The sequence below is a fragment of the Vespula vulgaris genome, chromosome 2 (assembly GCF_905475345.1).
Source record: "Vespula vulgaris chromosome 2, iyVesVulg1.1, whole genome shotgun sequence".
Lineage (NCBI taxonomy): Eukaryota > Metazoa > Arthropoda > Insecta > Hymenoptera > Vespidae > Vespula > Vespula vulgaris.
The window spans coordinates 13253886-13275177 of NC_066587.1; the positions used below are offsets into that span (position 1 = coordinate 13253886).

The 21292-nt window shown below is 37.8% G+C and overlaps 1 protein-coding gene and 1 long non-coding RNA gene across 9 annotated transcripts in view; one reads left to right on the forward strand and one right to left on the reverse strand.

Moving 5' to 3' along the window:
• LOC127062028 (peripheral plasma membrane protein CASK) overlaps positions 1–21292 on the reverse strand; it is a 71052-nt gene that overhangs the window by 19067 nt on the left and 30693 nt on the right. For 6 of the 8 annotated variants that reach the window (XM_050989593.1, XM_050989594.1, XM_050989597.1 and 3 more), the window contains exons 2-4: positions 818–1009; positions 506–670; positions 242–310 (exon numbers count right to left, since the gene is read on the reverse strand). In XM_050989593.1, the coding sequence (XP_050845550.1) occupies positions 242–310; positions 506–670; positions 818–1009 (426 nt within the window). Of the gene's footprint in view, positions 1–235; positions 311–505; positions 671–817; positions 1010–21292 lie in introns of all 8 variants that reach the window. The other 2 variants (XM_050989595.1, XM_050989598.1) reach the window with 1 other exon arrangement.
• Positions 11088–12287, forward strand: LOC127062052 (uncharacterized). Its single transcript, XR_007781051.1, has 3 exons — positions 11088–11425; positions 11513–11763; positions 12149–12287. It is a non-coding gene; the product is annotated as an uncharacterized LOC127062052 (long non-coding RNA).

Sequence of the window (21292 nt, forward strand, 5' to 3'; positions counted from 1 at the left end):
TTTCGGTCGAGGAGGAGGCGCTTTTTGATTTCGAAGCTTTTGAATTCTTCGACGATTTCTCTTTGCCTGTTGTCGAAGGTACACTGCTGGTGTTGCTAGCCGTTGATGTTTTCACCGATTTCCCGGATTTGTGCGCGGCACTCCCCGAACTTGTGCCCGTAGGCGTAGTTGGAGGTATAGGATTTTTGCTGTTGGTATTTGGATTTTGGGACTGGAGATGGGTTTTGGGGCTTACTTGTACCTCGCAGGGGGGTGGCGCGCTCCTGTACGATGGCACGATCTTGAACGTCACCGATCCTCGTGCTTCACGCTGAAACAAACACGAATATACTTCATATTACGGGGAAGAGATAGAGGTATTAGTTATTTAAATTGAGATAAATTCGTGTTTTACATAATATATATGAAAAATATTTTAAATATAAAGAAACAGAGAGATAGAGAGAGAGAGAGAGAGAGCGAGAAAAGGAGAGAGAAATTAATCATTATCGATGTAGCTACTTACGAGAATTTTTTGCAAGGCATTAACGGACTGATTAGCGACGGGTATTCCATTGATTTCTCTAATTTCATCACCGACATGAAGAGTGGCTTGTCTATGGATCATCCCACCGTGCATAATTCTTGCTACTACACATTTTCCATCTTCGTTCATTTTCAAGGTAATCCCCTAGAATCAGAATGATGAATGTGATTATTCCTGAATGTAAATTTATCTACATACATATTAAACGAGATAATAAGAGTATGCCAAGAAAGGTAGAATTTAAAATCTTTATTTGATATAAAAAATAAATGAAAAATGAAATAATGTTACCATTGGCTCGTCTGTATTCTTCTGGAATTGCACCAATCTGACGCGGGTAACGTTCTCGAGGTCAAGATCGCCGTTCTGACCCTCGAGGTCATCGCCGCCATTCAGATACGGTAACAACGGGGGCGGTGTCACTCTCGTAGCTTCCTCGCCGTAAACCTCGTGGCCTGCCACGTCGTGAGCTTGCAGCAATGCCTGCAATCGAGCGTGAAACGAAATCATGAATGAAACGTTCCAGTTGAACAGGTCTCAACTATAGGAAAATATCGATATTCGTATATGCACTATTTACTTTGTTTTTTTCTCTCTCTACTTATACAAAAATAAACAATCACAAAAATCTCTTCTTTGAAAAAACAATCAAAGTTATTTTTCATTCTGATCGATTTCGAATGCATCGATAGATAAACAATCGTTGGTTGTTGAATCTGATACAATAGAATTTTACAGCTCGCTTAACTGCAGCGTAGACGTAATCGCACGCGACACACCGTGTAAACGTGGTTAAACTCGAAGGAGTAGAACGCTATTTACTTAAGCGTCCGGCTTACACTCGAGCCTGTCCCCATTTAAGTCTCAAATATTAGCGGACATATCGCAGACACGAAGTTGGCTAAGGGTTCAGCGGATTATAACCGAATTCGTGGTTTAGTCATGCGATATTTGAATCACTTCTCTCTGCTTCTAATTAATATATATGGATTTCAGTCGTTCGAAAAATGGTTAGAAGGAATAAATCGAGAATGATTTTCAATTTTAATTTCAATAGTAATGATAAGAGAACAAAAGATTAATTAAAAAGCTCGGCGTTAATCAATCGTTAATTGAAACGAAAAGATATTTTTTCGAAAGTTTGTTATGTCTTCAATCGTTCGACGTTAAAGAAAGATTTTGACAAGCGAAGGAGGACGAAAACCTTTCATCAAAATACATTCCGGTGACAGTTTCGATGAATCGTTTCATTGTTAGCAAAGACGAAAAGTGGACTACAGTAAGAGGACGATCTCGAGGAGGAGAAACCATCCTTATGCTTTTCAATACCTCTACACTATTTTTCTATATTTTCTTGTCTATTTTCGCTACACTATTTTTCTCTTTTTCTTGTGTAAAAGAACCTCGCGAAACGACAACTCTCGGAAGTTAAAAGGTCGTTGGACGGATCCATCTTTTTGACAAATCTTCAATCGAACATTGAAAGTATTGAAATGGAAAAAAAGAGAAGGAGAACGTTATGAAAGATACAGTACTGATGCATCGACAAAGAAAAAGCGAAGGAAAGCCAATGTATCGTAAAAGTAACTATAGAATCAAGCTCGTTATTTGCTTTCGCGTACGAACTATGAAAACTATTTTCGATATTCCTGTAAGATCCTTTTTTTTATTATTTTATTATATAATATATCAAGTTGCGTTAGGTAAAAAGATTCCTTTAGTTGCAGTTTAAAGAGTATAAGAGGACGAACGGAAACTCTTTGCAAAAAGGGATATTAGTGTCGATGCTTTTGTGTACGTAATGAGAGAAGCATCAACGATCGTCTTGGACAGCTTTCGAGCGTCTTTTCCGGGACGAGTGGTGTGCTCTCGTCGAAATGGAAAAGAGAACGAGCACGAGAGGAATCGCGCGATACGGCATGTCGAACAAATAAGCGCCCTGTGAAACGTCGAGATAATTCGTTGGCGAGTCGCCAATGTCTGAAGGGCGTCGTTCAGCTTGCAGAAAGAGAGAGAGAGAGAGAGAGAGAGAGAGAGAGAAAGAGAGAGAACCTACTCGAAACAGACGAATTTATGTGGACTATGTAAAACGCGTATTCGCACATTTACTTACTCACGAATACTAGTCAGAACGTAAACGTAGATGTAACCGGCTCACTCAGAAACGACTGCGGCTTATTTGAAACGATGCCAAACTCGTCACCTGCTTCCCGTTGATAGTCGACTCCCTTTCTATTTCCTATTTTGCGTATATGTAATCTATATGTAAATCATATGTGATGGGTAAAGTAAATGCTGAATGAAAGAGGGACCATAAAGAGAAAGAGAGAGAGAGAGAGAGGGAACTTTGAATGATGGTGTGCAAATGGGAGATACCATATCGTTGGTACATGAGTAAAGAGGAAAATCGGCCGAGCGTGAACGCTTCGTTCGATGAAACAAAATATTTGATTTATGCTAATATATCTGATTTATGCGAAATTATCGAGAGAAAAAAGAAGAGATTAAGTCAGTTTGACCGGGGTTTCTCGTTGTTGGCAGAGCTACCGTTAATTACGCCGAGTCCGTTGGGTATTCATTAATTAGAGCTCGTTGTGCTATCTGTCAGGGGAATGATGTCCATTTATTCTATTTTTCGGACTTGAATAATATATATATATATATATATATATATATATTTATTTATTTATGTATGAATATATGTATATACATATATACACGTACTAAAGACAATGGACAATGGACGATAATGATTTGACTTCTTTTTATTCGATTTGACTTCTTTTTTTTCTATTAAAAACTGCAAAGTAAAAACTGAAGGATATAAATTATATTCTTATGTTAAGAATATAATTTCCTTTGGGAACTTTGTCCTTAATGATCATTTTTGAAAGGGGAATAAAAGAATAGGATATGAAACGTCTTATCGAGTAAATGCAGGAAATGGTAATGTAACGCAAAAGTTATCGAATAATTCCTCGACTATTCTTCAATCGACGTGGCTAAAGAGTATGGTCGGAGAAACTTTGGAGTAGTGAGACAATAGATTTGAATTGAATTTGAACGAGAGAAATGGAATGGTTTAATCGTAAGAACAAGTAATTCTATACTTTTCTATTGACAAAGCGAAAGACAGGAATATTTGTCACCTTTGGATAACAATTTCTAAAGGTATTAGCGAGCGTTCGACCGCGAGTGTATGTTTGTTAGCTTACATGTCGATGAGTCCCGGTTCGTGGCTTTCTGGATAAAATAATACTACAAATCCCGATGCAAATTATTCTGCGGTGTGTGTCCAATGTAGTGAGCATGTATCTGGAAACGAATTCATTCGATCGAACGTTAGAATAATACTTGTGCGGTTAGTAGTAACTACAAGAGGACCACGAACGAGATCGCTATGATCTTCGATTATAACATTTTACCTATAGAGATATACAGGAATATATTCTTCGATAAATAATAATAACATTTGGATTGCTGTTGATGCATAGTCGATGAATGGTACTACAGAATTTTGGCGGAACATTGTTGTTGGCCGACTATCAACGTTGATTGTGTGATTGAGTTATGGGTGACAAAAAAAAAAAAGAATAGAAAGAAAAAAAAAGAGGGGGGAAAACGTGAGAGAGATAGAGAGAGGAAGAGGAAGATGACGTAACGCGACGAAGAGACTCGTTACTCGCGAATACAAAACTCGCTTGATTTATATTATACAACGTAACCGAATTTGTATACACGAATTTCCATAATCCTGTTGGATGGCACATTTCGTAGCTAGGTGAGGCACCGTTCGTAAGGTAACGAGGATAATGAAATTCTTTATGATAAATACAGGAAAAGAAAGAAAGGTTATCAAAATATTTAATAAGTGTACGTTAAAACAAAGCGATCTACTTTAATCAAGTTAATCTACTTTCTCGTCAGCGAAATCAGCTTTCGAGATATCATGAAGACAAAGATTCGACGTTGAAGATGGTGTAAAGATCGCGACGATTTATCACCTTTAGAATATGTCCCAACGTAATACGACATCCATCTGAATCTAAAATTTTCAACGGGTGAAAGCCACGGAAGGATTTTAAAGGAGCGACGTCCTCATATATATTTCATACATTATGGAACATGTCTGCGTGTTCGTTGCATGTATGTATGTATGTATGTATGTATGTATGTATGTATGTATGTATGTATGTATGTATGTATGTATGTATGTATGTATGTATGTATGTATGTATGATGAAGCGTACGCAAGAAGACGAGGAGACTCGTACACGTGCGAACAGGGTAGAGATGAGGGCGCTGACGCGAAGGAATTTGAGATAGAAAGGTAGTGAAGGAGAGAAAGAAGGAGGGAAAGAGGGAAAGGTAGAACGATCTCATGTGTCACGTTGGTGTAAGCCAGTATTGCAGAAAGCGAGCAAAACGGAGAGAGAGGAGAGGAAGTAAGAGAAGATAGAGGAATAGTGGATGTATCAATGTACAGTGCATCTGTGATTTCCGGCTTTCAAATACTTTATCATTCAGTTTATTCAAGACGATCCATGCGAAAAATTGTATTATTTCCAATACCTATCTTATTTCAAAGTTATATATATATATATATATATATATATATATATATATCTTTAGTAGTAGATTGAAAGAGATAATGCTTGTCGAGAAGTAGCCGGAAAATTAAAGCGACGAAAAATAATCGTAAGTTTCAGCGAGACTGTTCAAGAAGATTGGAAACGTAAGCCGGCGATTGGTATCTAGCAACGATAGATATCCATCTAGTTATATCTCCGTTGGACTATTGGAGTGAAAAGAAGAGACAAAAATTCGAGGAGCACTTTTTCAGATGAATTTTTCTCGAAGGGCTTCGAGCTAAGGGAATGGTATTACGTATGCAATGAAAGCATATAAATACGCGAAAACGTCTATGTTCTATCTCGACAGTTGGAGCTTTAGAATAGCATCGAAATGCAACACGTTCCTACCCCTCGAGTATTTCACTCGCAAACTGTTTAAATTAATTCCCTTCTTCCACGGTGAGCAACATTTAAACGCGTTTTACACAGACGATATTTAGTTAACGAGACGAAACACCGCTTTACCGTGCTCCCAATCGATTTGGTTAAGCTTTTATCGGGTTAAGTAATTTACTAAGTATCGGCTAGACTCGACAAATAGCTTTTCGTATATTCGTCAATTCCCTTTTATCACTTGGGATTTGCTTATACGAGTTACGACGAGTCGATCGATTTCACTCGAAATCAGATTATTTCTTCGATCTGTTAACGATTAGAAAAACCGAACGAACATTCCTCGCTTGTAAATTATCACGCAATCGTATGTTCAAGAATTTATTTTGCATAATGCGGTTTGTCCTTTGACCATTTTCGCTCGTAGTGTCGACGTGGAAACTTCATAGTTGGCGGCTTTTGTCTCCGTTCGTAATTGCTGAAGTAGTTAAGCGAGTTTGTTGGAGAATGATAAGAAGAAGACCGAAGAGAAGAGAAGTACTCAAAATTGCTCTTTTTCTGTTCTCCCTTAACATTGAAGACATCTGAACCACTGCGAAAGTAAGGATAAATTATTCGTGGATCGCATGAATCTGATATAAGAAAACTGTCTTTCCTATATAATTACATCCTCTTGATCGTTTGCACCATGATAGCTTTTTTGTGAATCGAGAAGAGAGAATCAAGATGTCACTTTATCTCTGAGAAACGATTCGCTTGGAAAGTTATGCAAATGATCAGAAGGAAAAAGAAAAAGGATGGAGAGTGACGACGTTCGAATCGACCACTCGACGATTAAAAGACATCGGAAGTAGAAAAGTCTATCTTCGGCTTTCGGTGGTGTACACATCTCGTTGTTTTCTCGCTTAATGGTGAGCAATTATAAAAAGAGCTAGCGAAGTGAGAGAATGGTTAGAAAGAAAAGGAAAAGAAGGTGGATTGAATGGGGAAAAGACGGTCTGCGAGCTAGTGTGCATTGTCTCGAATTCTTGAGCGTTTGGACCGGACTAAAACTGGCCGTATAGTTATAAAAGCTGACGACGCATTAGAACGTTTCATTGTTCGAAATATTACAGCTTCTCTCTCATTTTGTTCACTGCTGTCTCCTTTCCATCTTACTTTTTTCAAATGCCAATTCTCCGAGTCTTTTTATATCGCAACTCAACGAGTATCTAATGTTTCATCTCAAGAAAGGAATCGATCGGATAAAACGTATTCCGTTGTTATATTCTTTTTTAACTTTTCTGAAAGTAGAAAAAGAAAGAGTAAGAAATTAAGATCTCAGTGATAGTATCCTGTCCGGACATTAACTTTTATATATTTATGCGCGAGACAAGGAATTAACGTTAGAATTGTAATTAACCATAAAACACTTGATAATGGATGGCGGTCGAAAAAACCGTCCTAAATATCATATCGCATTTCTCGGACTTTTACTATTTATCGTCTCGTTCAAATAGAAAATATAAATTAATCTTATGATTCTCTTAGAATAGATTCACATGTATCTATTTTTTAAGCTTTGTGCGCTTTTTCTTTGTGAAACATTTTTCTCTTCAAATCGATCAACTTTTATTACGTTCGAATAATATAGGAATAACGAAAAGAGTTCGTTTTACTGACAAACGTGATGAAAGATTATTGAAATTATAAAAAGATAAAAAATTCAATTCGTTAATTATCTCTTTTATCTTTTGCTAAAAAACTTCGTTTCGATTAGAGACGCGATTGATATCGCTTCGATGTACGAAGAAAAAAAGAAAAGAGAGGGCTGTTTACTCACTCTTGTGTATAATCTCAATCTTTTAAGAAGCGTTACGCATTGCGGCGATAAAAGCAGCATATCTTGCGATATAATGTGGACGATATAAAAAAAAAAATAAAATAAAAGAAAAAGAAAAAAAACGCAGTCGATCTCTTCTCCTTCTTCTTACCACGGAAAGAGGTTTTCATTATAGATTACGTCGATTCTACCAGCATTCGCAAGCAAGATTTCAACCTCAGAAAATTTCTTTGATAATCAGAGATGACCCGCGATAAGTATCCACTAAGCCGTTCAAATATCCGCGAGCATGGAAATCGGTTTTCGCTTATCTCTTAAATTAGATTTTCCTTTCTATGAGACACAACGAAACCAAGAATCTTCTCGAGGATCAGTCGACCTTGAAGGCAGAGGACCCGATCGCCGTTGGCACCAAAGTATCGTGGATCAATTAACAAAGTTTGTGATAACACCGTGCTTCTCTGCATCCGTTCGTTCGCTTCATTAAAATCACGCTCTGATCGACGGGTCCGATGAAAATTACGAAATTTACGCGTCCGTGGCAGTTTCGACTGATTCGTCACGCTTCGACGATTTATATGTAAAAAAAAAAAGAGAAAAGGCTGAAATTCAAATGCTTCGTCGCCCGAAAATAATTTTTCGAATTCGTCGTACGAACGATTAAACAAGCACATTTATTTTCTCTTGCTTGTTATTGCAAAAACATGACGATTATTTCCACTCTATTTGTTAAACGATACTTTTCAACTTGTATAAATCGAATCGAGGCTAAACGATCAAATGAAATTTTCTACAGGTTGGAGAGGGAAAAGAGAAACAGAAAGAGAGAAAGAGAGAAAGAGAGAAATTGAAAGTAGAGTTATAATTTTGTCAAAGTATCTGCACCTGAGACTAACAATACAAAACGATTTAATTAATAAGTAATAAAAGGCACGATATGATCAGACATTTCTCGCGCACCGAATTCTGTTCTTGTTTCTTCATACAAATAAATTCTTCCTTGGTTGAATTAGCAGGATTAGAAACGACGTTCTTTCCTTGAAAAGAAATCCATCTTAAAGAAATAACGTAGTGAACACGGCACGTAAGTGAAATTCGGTTATTTCCTTCGTTGATCTCATTATTGCGTCCTCTTTTTGGAACGACCGAGCAATTATTTGAAAGCCATCGTTCTCGGCGAGAAATAGGGAGAAGTGAGAAATAGTCAGATTCGATAAATAGCAAATCGCATCAAAGACGATTATACGAAGGGAACGAATCATAAATATGATACAACGTTATAAATAATTCTTCAAAATAGATCAACGTGTGATTTTCGTTTGCTATAATTATTTCTTCCCTTTTTCATCGGATACAACGTACGAAGCAATTTCGTATTTCGTTATTCTTCGTTCGTACCGAAGAATAATGAAGAAGAGAGAAGAGGAAGAAAAAGCTGTAAGATGGAAAAGAAAAGATAAAAAAGAAGAAAAGAAAAAAAGGAAGAAAAGTCGTTTTAAAAACGAACTTTTTTTCCTGCATGCAACTCACGTAACAAAGCATCGTGCGATTCGTCGATGAGATCAGGAATGGGCAGTGAGAGACGAAGCGAAGAAAGAATTCGAGCTATCTTTCTTTTCTTTATTTTGTCTCTTTTTCTTAGCCCGAGCAGGGAAAGAATCTTCTACGTTGATCGACTTCGGTGAGTTGCTGTGGTATTTTGGTACGCGTACGACGAGAGCGGAAAATTAAGAAGATTCGTTTATTCGCTGGATATGAGAGTTCGCGATATAGTTGATGGTATAGCTCGCGGGAGAATACCGGATGTCACCACCGTGCTTGCATGCGGACGGTTGCTCGAATACTGACTGTGCCGCGCTCTGCTGTCGACACCGTTGAGTTCGACTTCCCGCCAATCCCCTTATACGCTTCCCTTCTGTTCCGCACTACTCTCTTCCGGTTTGTTCTTTTCAGCTTTTTTTCATCTCTTCTCCTTTTTCTTCGACTACCTTCGACATTCTTTTTCTCTCTCTTTTTCTCTCCTTTCTCTTTTTTTTACAACTTCCGTGAAAACAAAAATCTTCCTTCGAAGCAAGAAGATCCGATAAGAAAATCGTTTCAAGCAGGAGAAGATCTTCGGGCGTTCTTATTTTCTTAGATATTTGCTGATATTGACAGAGATTAAATGCGCCTTGAAACGAGAGCTAGATTAATATCCTTCAGGAATAAATCCATGAAAGAAGAAGGTGATTTCTATTATATTTTATGCTCGCCGAAGATATGTTCTTACGCTTGCTTTTACTTTTTATCCCTTTCCTATTCTTTTCTTTTTTCTTTTTTTGAATTTTTTTCTTTTTGAATATTCGATAGAAAGAGAAATTAATCGTTAAGTAAGGGATACAATTTATTATGAGAAATTTGTTTTCGAATAAAATGCAACAATTCTCCTTTAAGAAGCATGTATATCTATCTATCCATTTATCTATCTATCTATCTATATATATAATGTTAATATCCTCTTCTATTTTACCAGAGACAAATTCTCTGTCGGCTTTAATTTCTATCCGGTTAGAAGCGTGTGCTCGAAACACGTCGCGATTCAAAGGTAATAATTTTAAATTGACTTTAATTCAATTCAAGCTATTTCGAGAATTATATCTATGTATATATGTATGTGCATTCGACTTTAGTACCTTTATAAAGAGCTCGGTACACCATCGATCGTTATACACACAAAGTCGACACATTCGGAGATTTGACACGTGACTCCTTGGATCTCTTTACGATACTAAAGAGCATCGTGTTGAGGTCTGTTAAAGTACCTTTGTATGCAGTAACAAATGGAACGTACTTGTGTACTTTGTGTACTTTGTAATACATACCTATGAACAGTGGTTCGATCGCATAGTTTATCAGTGAAAAGTACATCAGCTGTATATTTCGACGACTCTTCAAAAGAATTAATTTAAATCCATGCTACTTTAATTTAGAATCGCATAAAGAGTATAAAATTACATTTTTAACAAGAGTAGAATATTTTAAAATAATTTATCTCAACTTTCATCAAGATAAATGAAATATCTACGAGAACATTCATTTTTATTTCAATATTTAATGGAATCATTTAGAACAGCTGGTCAACGAGGTTTTAACAAGAAACACGAGGGCGAGACACTCCTCCTGATCGACGATCGACGGTGGCTGGGAAAAGCGTACGATCCCTTTAAGCCATCAAGCAATAAGGGGTTAACACGAAGCTGAAGAGTAATGAATTTCCATCGACTTGACGAAGCACTTCGAAGCTGATATGTACTTCGGGTCAGCCTTGCTCTACATTAGAAGTATCCTTTTTACACTGCGTGTAAATCAAGATATATGTGTGTGTGTGTGTATGTGTGTATGTGTGAATATTTCGTATAATTAGGATGAAGATGAAATGGACACGTAAGCGATATTCCAAATTCGTAATTGGTAACTTTCGTGCGTCCCAAAGGGTGAATCTATTAGAAGACTGAGAAGTTCGAGTTCGGAGAAATTTCGAGAAGACGAAAATACTCCGTTGAGAATTCTTGAGTAGCTCGATAACGAGTTTCGAATAAACTATTGAGAGAAACTGTGGTTCGAGGGGTTGACGACAGGGTCCTTTTACTCTTCAATCTTTCGACGAGAAGATGAGATTATAAATGTATTTAAATTGAGAGAACAAAAGTACAGCTAGTATCTCGTTCGAATTTCATTCGCAATATTCGTATACGCAGCAATTCTTTGAAGGAAGAGAAAAAGACGAAGAGAGAGAGAGAGAGAGAGAGAGAGAGAGAGATCGCCTTACGAAATAACGCAAATTCGCAAGGCAAGCTGTAAAACGATCCCACCAGGGAGCAAAGTACCAGTCTGATAAGAGAATGCAGGAACGAAAAGACCCCTAGTAAAGGACATTGCGCCTGTAAGGAGATCTCTTCGTGACCACGAGAACAAGTTTGTAGTGAGTTCGTGTATGCAGGTATATATATATCTATCTACCCGGGAGCAATCGTCGGTAGAAGGATCCGCTACTTCTCGCGAATTTACATTCTTTTTTAAGACTCGACGGAGCATGAAATATGCAAGGGTGGCAAGGCATATCGCAGGAAAGTATGTATCACAGAGACTTCGTCTCTTTTTTTCTTGTTTTACATCCTTTCACGCTGCCGGTACAAAAATTTCACCCTTTCGTTTCAGGAAAACAAAGGTTCGCAAATAATTAGATAAAATTAAATTTGAAGTTGCATGGGAATGAGATAAAAATATTTTCTCTATGGCAACAAAGAGTAAACTATTTTAAACTCAATAAATTATCTCCGACAACGTAACAACGTTTCTGCACAATTTTAAAATCATTCTCTTCTTGAGATACCCACGCTCGCTTGCGAATGGAGGAGAAACATAGTCGGGAATATCTATTTGCTTGTATCATGAATGATGTTACGTCGGTAAGTCAACGTTAGAAGCGAACAACGATAGTTGGAAGAGGGTAGCTTTCCCTCGGGACATCGATTTCTCCCTTGTCGTTGCGCCAAACGCTTCCAGAGTTTACCTTCTCCGTCGTCCGATGGCGCTTTGACGCGCGAAAAACTTGCATTGACTTTGGTGGCGCTACTAACGAAAGAATCCTTAGGGGGTTGAAATAAATCGCCTGTCAATGAAATTCTTTCCCTATTTAATATCACCAACTTCTACTTCAATAATTTTTATTTTCTCTTTCTACGTTTGAACCACTCGCGATTGGCTTTATGAATCGGCAAGCTTTGTTCTTCGTGCATGCAATTTGTCAAAGCGATCTCATTCGTATTCACGCGTATACATCTCCATTTACAGGGGCAAACACGGTTGGCAAAATTTTATTGTCGAGACGCGAGCAATTTTCTCTTTGTTGAATGTTCGTTTGATATAGAATCGACGAGTACATCGAGAATCGTACACGTGCACGATTAAGTGACCTCTTCTCACGGATATGAATTTAAAATAATATTCTCGATAGATAAAATGCCAAATAAGTGTTACTATTGAGCGTTCTTTCTCTGTTAGATCGAGAATATGAACGATAAGGAAAAATTCTTTCGAAAGGGATAAAAGAAAAGGCATTTCGTCTAGCGAAATGGAAATGAATCCTTTGCGGCTAGAGCTTTGTCGAGTAAATTTTTCCGAGCGAAGAGGTAGATTTCACACTGTTTGTTACCGAGTGCCCCATCCCCAAGGCAATGGCATAGCGAAAGCGAGAAAGAAAGCGAGGTGAACAGATAGACAAAGAGAGAGAGAGAGAGAGAAAGTGAGAGTCTATGCTACGAGGAATTTAGAACAATGGAAAAAAAATTGCGAATTTTCTCGACTTAGAGGCCGGCCGCTTTTGTTCAACGACGAGTGGCAGTTTGTCCGTGTCCAAGCTATGTACGTCCATGGAGATCTGTTGGCCGTCGATAAACGTTAAGCGCTTTAATGACAAAAAGAAAGAAAAAGAAAAAAAGATAAAAAAAAGAAAAAAAAAATAAAGAGAGGGATAAACTGAAAGAAATTATGAATACAAGCATTCGAAGAGACAGTGCAAAATAATGATCCATTTAACGAAAAACTTTAAGCCACCGATTCTTCCGTTTATAACGCCAGGATTTTCCTGCTATTTTTCCCATAGTCGACATTAAACGTTCCACCGTAAACGCCGGTAAATCATACGTCAAATAAACTTCTCTAGCGACATAAAATTCATTGTCTCACGGAGTTTACCTATCCTGGACGAGGCGCATACTCTACCGCTTTCAGGCAACATCGTGCAAAATAGCGTTTGGTATAAAAGCGAACGCTACAACATACCTTCAGTGAAACTCTACGAGGTAATGCGCTCGTATGTGAGGGCGAGCGCAAATATTAGTTTTGCGCTGGACATTACTCCAATAACCGATATTTACCGATCATCCACTACCGATATTAACTCAGAACATGCAATCGCAAAACCGTGTGAAACCGTTCAAAGGAGGTTTAATTGATCTTATCAAGTCGACCTGTACGATCGTTAAAATAAAATAATAATCGATAAATGTTAATGATCGAAAGTCGTTTGTTAAAACATCATAATGAATTTCGAAATGATCGTTTCGTTTAATCGATCAGTATTTTAACACAATGAATACCGTTATTTCCATTCAAGCCGTCGTTGTTACTTTATGTACAACGAAATATGATCATTAAATGCTTGCGAATATTATCAGTTGATGCATAATTATATAGTGCAATTTTCATATCGTGAGACCATCAACGAGCTACACGGCGTGTGTCGTTTACGACTCATAAGGAAGCGTATTGCTATTATCTTCAAATTATCAATTGTGTTTTCATAATTCTACTTATTGGTTTCTATTGATATACGCTAACACATAACTCTGAGTCGCATAATCCTTTCATATAATATAAAATAACAGTTTATAATGTTCCGAATAGGGATATTTAACATGGATATCGTTAGTAATCCTTTCTGTCAAGGATCATTTATTACTATATGAAATATTTATCCTCAAGAAGTTTGTTCGATCTCCGTTAAAAGATGAAATATTCTTCGATTAATTTATAATGTATATTATAATCATTGATTAATTTACGATGTATATTATGCTAATTATTTTATTAATATTATAAATATTAAAAACTCATATGCGTTTATAACGAATGCAATAACATGAACCATCCATGAAAAGTCAGCCGGTAATCAAAGTATTAAGGACAAAAGTTGAAATGGGTATAAAGAGCGATTCTAAAATGAACGATCAAATTTTAATAACTTGTACGGATGAACGGACAAGATACTTTTTATCGTCAATTAAAAATTATTGAATGAATTACGGTGATAGAATGAATACTATATAGGATAAGTGCAATTAAAATTGGTGTAATTAAAACTGCAGTCCCGTTGCGTATTCGCTTTGCTTTCATTCGACGACTACTACAACTTATATATTGCTTGGTCTAATTTCATTGGATGAATGTATGAACGTGCATGCTGCGTATTTATGTACCTAACTATATATGTGATATATATATATATAATTATATATGTGAACATAAAGGCAAGTACATACAATGTATACATACGCTCTTACAAATAACAACAGGCTTACATCGAACTGTCGTATTTAGGTAATTTTAATCATACGAATTAAATATTATTATTGTATTTAATATTTCCACCGTCGGATAATAGTGAAGTTCATTTGAAATCAATTCGAATAATGAGAAATTATCGAAAATTACGTATCGTTGAAGAGAAATCGATTGAACGCATTTGATTTTACGAACGGAGCGAAGTCATTTGCAAAAGCGTTCGATTCCAAGTCTGGAATTCGTTCTATTCGACACGGAAATCGTCGGATTGAGGAAAAGGATGGGAAGTTCTGCGAAAGATTTTTATTTTCACGAAGAAGCAGCACGGTTGGAAGCCAGTTCTTGCCCTTTAATTTCTTTAAGATTACTTTACGATCCATTTTCTGCATACTTCGATGAAATCTACGTCGAATAAACGGAGCATGTCTTTGGCATTAACCATTCATAGAATATCTGAAGTTATAGAAAGATTTGTTATCAAAGTACTACGATGCTATTTCCGATTGTAATGACTCTCTAAAAAGAGATAAAAAGATACGCATTTAAGTGAGGCTCACGGATCCACGTGTTCGTGAAAATCATAAAGGACATTATGGTAATTGACTTTTACATCAATGTTATGTAAAAAGATCACTGGGTATAGATTTTCCAAAGACAAGACGAGGAGAAGCTAGCTATTCCTATGGTAGCAAGACTCGTAAAATATAATGGCCACTTTCGATGCCGCATTTATATTCACACAAATTCGCACGTACATAGATATAAGTGTTTAATGACATTCGTTTCGACCAACATCAATGTAACGCCTGTTCGTGATATTACGGTCGATCTGTGTTCAAATATTCGTATAATAAGGGAGTTCTCTTCGAACGAATGGAGATCACCTAATTAAACGTAGGTATGTCGTTACGAAATGGAATGGTACAAGAGCCAGTCGAAATGGTTAATGTGATCGAAAGGAATATCGCATAATACTTTAATAAGATTGCGAATACCTTTGTGGAATATCCATAGAATTCCTTTGAAGAATCCTTTGAAGGCGATCATGCCATTGGAAATGTATTATTAAGGTTATTCAAATATCGAATATACAGTGTTAAGACGACGATAACAAACCACATGGCCTAAGAACTTGCCAAAGTAACATTATACAAAGTCTTGACTTACGAGAGATTTAATGCTTCGTCTAGAATCTTGTATGTTGATAACATAATGCGGTTTTATCTGAAAACTTGCTTTCTCTGCTCGTTTCATGTTTCTGGGACAAAGATTAAATGAATGGAACGAGAATAGTTGAATTTATCTCTCTCTCTCTTTCTCTTTCTCTCTTTTCTGCATGACCAATTATGAAACATTATAATAATGGTAGTTAGGAAGTTGATATATCGCGTCGTCGATGTGAAATACTTTCGCGTATTAATCAAACGGGACATTTGTTTGTCCATTCACTCTTTGAACAGTGTCGGTGCGGGTACTTCGAAATGCGAAACTAGAGGTCCGCGTTGCTCCGAATGAAATATGTACCAGACATTTTTCACCTCCTATTGATGTGTGACAGCCGTATTTAATTGATAGAATATTTTGTGTACTTACATACGTGCGAGCGAGATCAACACGTTTGCTATTTACTACATAGAAAAAGTAAAAAAGAGGAAGGGACATAGAAAGAGAGAGAGAGAGAGAGAGATAAGCAAGCACGATTCGTTAAACCATTTTAACAGAAAATTTATTAGGCGAGAGTGTAGAAATGAGGAAGCGAGAGCTTTACGAAGGTAGCTGTGTTACTCTTGTCGTGTTCTTCACCGAGTCGTAAAAAGAAACGAGTTCGTGGCAAATACACGAAACTCCTCTTACGTACATGCCTACTGTCCTGAACGATCAACGAGTACGAACATTAAGCACGAAACATTTTACGTGAAAACAGTTAGCAAGGCATTAGACCGTCGTGATTCGCTGACAGAGCAGGTGACGAATTGCACTACTGGGATAGATTACGTTCGTCGCTGCACACCAAGCCACGTCGGCGCATTTACTCGTTGTTTCTACAAGTATGCGCGCGCGCGCAACCATGTGTTGTGTACACATAATACCAATGTATATACATACGTACATAGAAAGCACGAACACGCGTGAATTCGTGCAGAACTAAACGCATCGCAAAAGAGATTCGTATTACTTAACGAAATGATAATACACGTTACGTTGAAAATCATGTTCGATTTTTATTCTTATTGTCAGTAGATAAAAATCATTTCGAATGTATTCTTTCCGAAAGGTATTATCGATAATCGTTATGTAATTAAAGTCGTTACGATCTCTTTTTAACGATGTTCACAGCACTCCTTTGACTCCTTTACATTGTCGACGTTAAAAACGATAATTATCCATCCTCGTGCTGATAGAAAGAATGACAGCTTAATGAGTATTTATCGTTGCTATATCAGAGATAGAAATACGTTTCGCTAGCAGAAAATTCGTCGACAATTTACGATGGTCATTCGTTTAAACTGTGAGAAGTATGATCGTATATTTTTCACGGTCGAACGAAGAGCTGGAGGGGATAACGATTTTTCATATTTGGATATGTACGTCGTTTGAAATCGTCATACATGATGATGCGTAATAAAATACGAGAAAAAAGTGCTGTATAGAAGCGAACATAATCTGGATCTTTCTCGGTTATTTATTTATTTATTTATTTATTTTCTCTTCTTTTTTTTCAACAGTTCCAGCGCGAACTAACGAAGCGTCACTAAAAGTCTGAAATTACAGCACTTTGCGCTCCGCTGCTTAACTTCTCAGGCTTGATCTTATTTGCAAAAACGTAAACCCTTCTCTCTCTCTCTCTCTCTCTCTTTCTCCTTTCTCTCTCTCTTTCTCTCTCTCTCTCTCCCTCTCTCTCTCTCTCTCATACCTTCTCGGGGTGCAACGTCGTTCCAGAGGAAAAGGAAGGGTCGTAAATTAACTGCACGCCCGGATAAAGCCGAAAGACCGCTTTACTTTCCATCTCTGATGAGCGTTTCAGCCGTAATATGAAGCAACGTGTCGTACTCTCTCTCTCTCTTTCTCTTCCTCTCCTCTTATTCCGTGTCGTGCGTAATTTCTCGCTACTATGAGAGATAGTTGTAAAAACTCGCAGCTAGAAACCTTCATTTTCTATCTATCTTTTTCTTCTCCTGTCTCTCTTATTCCCCTTTCTATTTTCTTACGCTTTTGAACAAGATGTACCAATATATTTCTCTTTCCGCTAACGCTGCTGACTCTCACGAAAAGCGAATATTGCCTTCGTGTAATGTCACGCCTGCTAGACGGGAAATTTGCTTCCACGTCGGACCTCGGTGTCAAGGTTTTACTTACAATAACTCGATCACCGCCATGACGGTTCACTGGAAAAGCGAATTGGGTCACTGGCTGGCCCGAAGCTTTGCGAACTTCGCAGTAAGCTGTTCCGTCGTCCTCCTCGTGTCACGATTTACGTACGACTTAAAGCATACGACTCTTTTCAAAGCGGACATAACGTCGACAACGACGCCGACGACGACGACGACGACGACGACGACGACGAGGACGACGACGGAGTTAGAAAAATGGGTTGCGAAAATCTGTGTCAAATTTTTCCGCAGTCCTAGACTTTTCTACTCTTGTACGTTCGTTCGTTCGACTAAGAGTTAGCGATGTTTGTTCTACTTAGGAAAACGAGATCGCGAGATCAAGAGAAAGGAGGAGAAGAAGGGGACGGTCGGGAGGGGGAAAGGGGAATAAAAGAGAAGTAAAGAAAAAAAGGAAGAAAATAAAAAACTTAATTAGAACGTACGTAGAAGTATGTATACATGTAAGTACATTATCGAGAATGATATTGACGAGCTTTCGGACACGACAGTCCTCGATTTTCGAAACAATAAGCAATTATCGATAGGCGTGGCATCGACTTCCACACGAATTTGTCATCCGATCGTAAAACTTTTAATTGCAGTACAGCTTACTAAACTAGACGGGTGAACCCACAAATCCGAACTTTCGAACGAGGAAGCTTCCTGGCGTGTGGCCAGTAACGTTCCTCGCTTCACGCTTCGAAAGGTTATATTTTATTCCACGGGGCAGGTGTTTTCCTTCGTTTTATTCACGTAGATACATAGCAAGAGTTGTCGATGTTTTCGTTTCCTTTCCTTTGACTTTTCGCATCAAGCGGAAGCTTTGAAGAAAAGAAAATGAGAAAGCCTCGAGAGGAGTACGTCTCCAACATCTCCGAGGGATTTTAAAACCGTGTTTCCGCATCTCTGAGATACCGAGGAATCCGACGTAAAATATTTAATTGGTACTTTTGAACTTGCGCAACCAAATCGGAATCGTATGATTCGTGGATTCGTAGGTTACGTACTGATATTGTGTCGTGCGATGATGAAATAGGTCAGCCATGCTGGCTGCTCTTGCCTGCAAGATTTAACAAAGACCAACTTCTATACATTGCCAATATGATTTCTGTCTTTCTATTAGTTTTACGCGGTCCCTTGCAAAGCCTTCTCGTTACTCTATCATTCACAGTCTATTTTCTTTTTTATCGAACGATCAAACGTATCGTACGCAATTGCGGTCGATGCTCTTAAAGAGAAAGAGAGAGAGAGAGAAGGGGGAGAGAGGGAGAAAAAAGAAACGAAAAGAAAAGAAAAGAAAAGAAAAGAAAAGAAAAGGAAGAAGAAAGAAGAAAACTTGTTCCTTTTCTATATCTTTTTTCTTTCTTTCCGTTTTACACTTATCGTTTTCATTAAGATTAACGATCGATCCAGAAAGAACGTCGAAGTTCTTAAACGATAAAAGAAGCACGACACGGAAAGTTTCGTCGCCTCGATTTTCATGTATCCGAGAGAAGAAACTTTCGTTGACTAGCTTCATATCCTGTGCTCATCGAAGTTGAACGAAGCTTACGGAATAACGGAGACTGCTGAGAAGAGCCCACTTCGAAAGTTGATCAACGTACGTTGCAGTTGTGTCTGTGGTAAACGGGATTAGCGAGCTCGAAGTTAAAGATAATTTATAGTCGAAAACAGAATAGATAGGGTATCCGAAGAGTACGTTAACGATTCGACCGATCTTTTAATGTTTTTCCTTTCGAAGATTCGAAGGGCAAATTTATAAGGTTCATTGAGTGAAAAAAAAAATAATTATATCTGGGTGAGAAGTAATCGGTAGGTTTAATGGGTTCGTTCTCCATTTCTCTTTCTTTTTCCCTCTTTCTGTGAAATTTTCGGACCACTTATCTCAAGTTCCTGATAGATTGATAATTGATGTCGAAACGCGTTGTCGGTAAGGAAAGTGGGCCGCGTCGAGACGGATGAAATAATTTAGGTTAGCGCGGAACTTTTCTCCTCGGACGGAGACAGATATAAAATTCAACCGTAAGATTAATCCGTTAAAAGCATCAAGGAGACGAAGAGGGAAGGGGGTGGTAAGCGTTCGAGAAGGAGAAACAGCAGCAGCAGTAGAGAAGCAGCGTGCTGAAGGATAGTTGGAAGAGAATGTCAGGGACGAAAAGGGGATAGTCTGTACTTGCGGTACGAGCCTTTCGGCTTGGTGCCAGGAAATGCGCGCCGAAGCGTTAGTTGTTCCCAAAAACTCTTTCCCTTTTCTCTCTCCTCTTCTATTTATCGAGCATCGCTACCTGTCTTCCTTTCCCTCCCGGCGTAAACCTCTAAACTTTTGATTCGGCTTCCACTCTCTCGACTTTCTACGCGCTTCGATTTTCCAGGAAGCTCTTCTTGCTCCTCCTCTTCGAATCCTTGTGCCACTTTTGAAAATGCAACCCCTGCATCCGTCTCTATTTCTATCTCTATCTCTATCTGACTTTTGCTCTCTTTCCTTTTAACGAGATCCACCGTTTCTTCTTTTTTTTTCTTTTTTTTTATTTCTCTCTCTCTCTCTCTCTTTCTCTCTTTTTCCTGTCTTTACGTTCGTCAAAGAGAAAACTTCATTATCTTTTCCAGGGATACTTTGTACTTCCGAGTTTAATAATTCACGTCGTTAAAAATTTCGTTCGAAATGGAATTGCGAATTTCGTCCCCGTTGTCTCACTCATTCAGCCTTTCCATGAACTTTTCTGCGTGATTTACATTTATGAGGTATTAGATTCTTTCTTAGAATTTAGACAGATTCCTTTTTTAAATCCATACCTCGTATGACACGTTTCTTTTCAGTAATTCATTCGAAAGCTATCGAATCGAAAGAAAGTAGATAATCTTCTTCGAAAAGGATTTATCTTGGACGAGCGTGAATGTACGTGCCATTGCTTCTCGAGTCTCCTTGACCACCTTTTTCATAAATTAATGATAAAGCGAGTCGACTAAAACCTCCCATTCTTGAAGCTTAAGTTTTCCGCATTCACGACTCTGTGCATCCCTTTAAATTTCTGAGGCTCGCACTGACGTACATCGATATTGCATTAAACTAAATGCTCTTTCTGTTAAATATTTGCAAACTTTCCAAATATTTCTGCAAAGCCACGAAATAAAATAATGAATTAATATTTGAATATTTCATTCTAAATGCATAGGTATTTTATAACGCGGAGGATAAATAAATTTGACAAAAAAATTTCGCCATATTAAAAATTGAATAATCCATTCGGTCGTAAAAACTCGTTCGTTCCTCTTTCTTTTTTTTTTCCTCGGCATAGAGCCATTGTTCATTCAGGAGTTATTATCAATCTCGTGCTTGATTCGTTAATCTTATCCTATCTTATACGATGGATAGCTCCTGTGGAAAGATTTATATTTCCCCAGTACATTTAGCCGTCGATCGAGATCGTGTGCTATCGATAACCGTGTCTCGAATTCATTAAATTCAATAACGAAAAGAAAATGAGAAGTTCATACTGGGTGG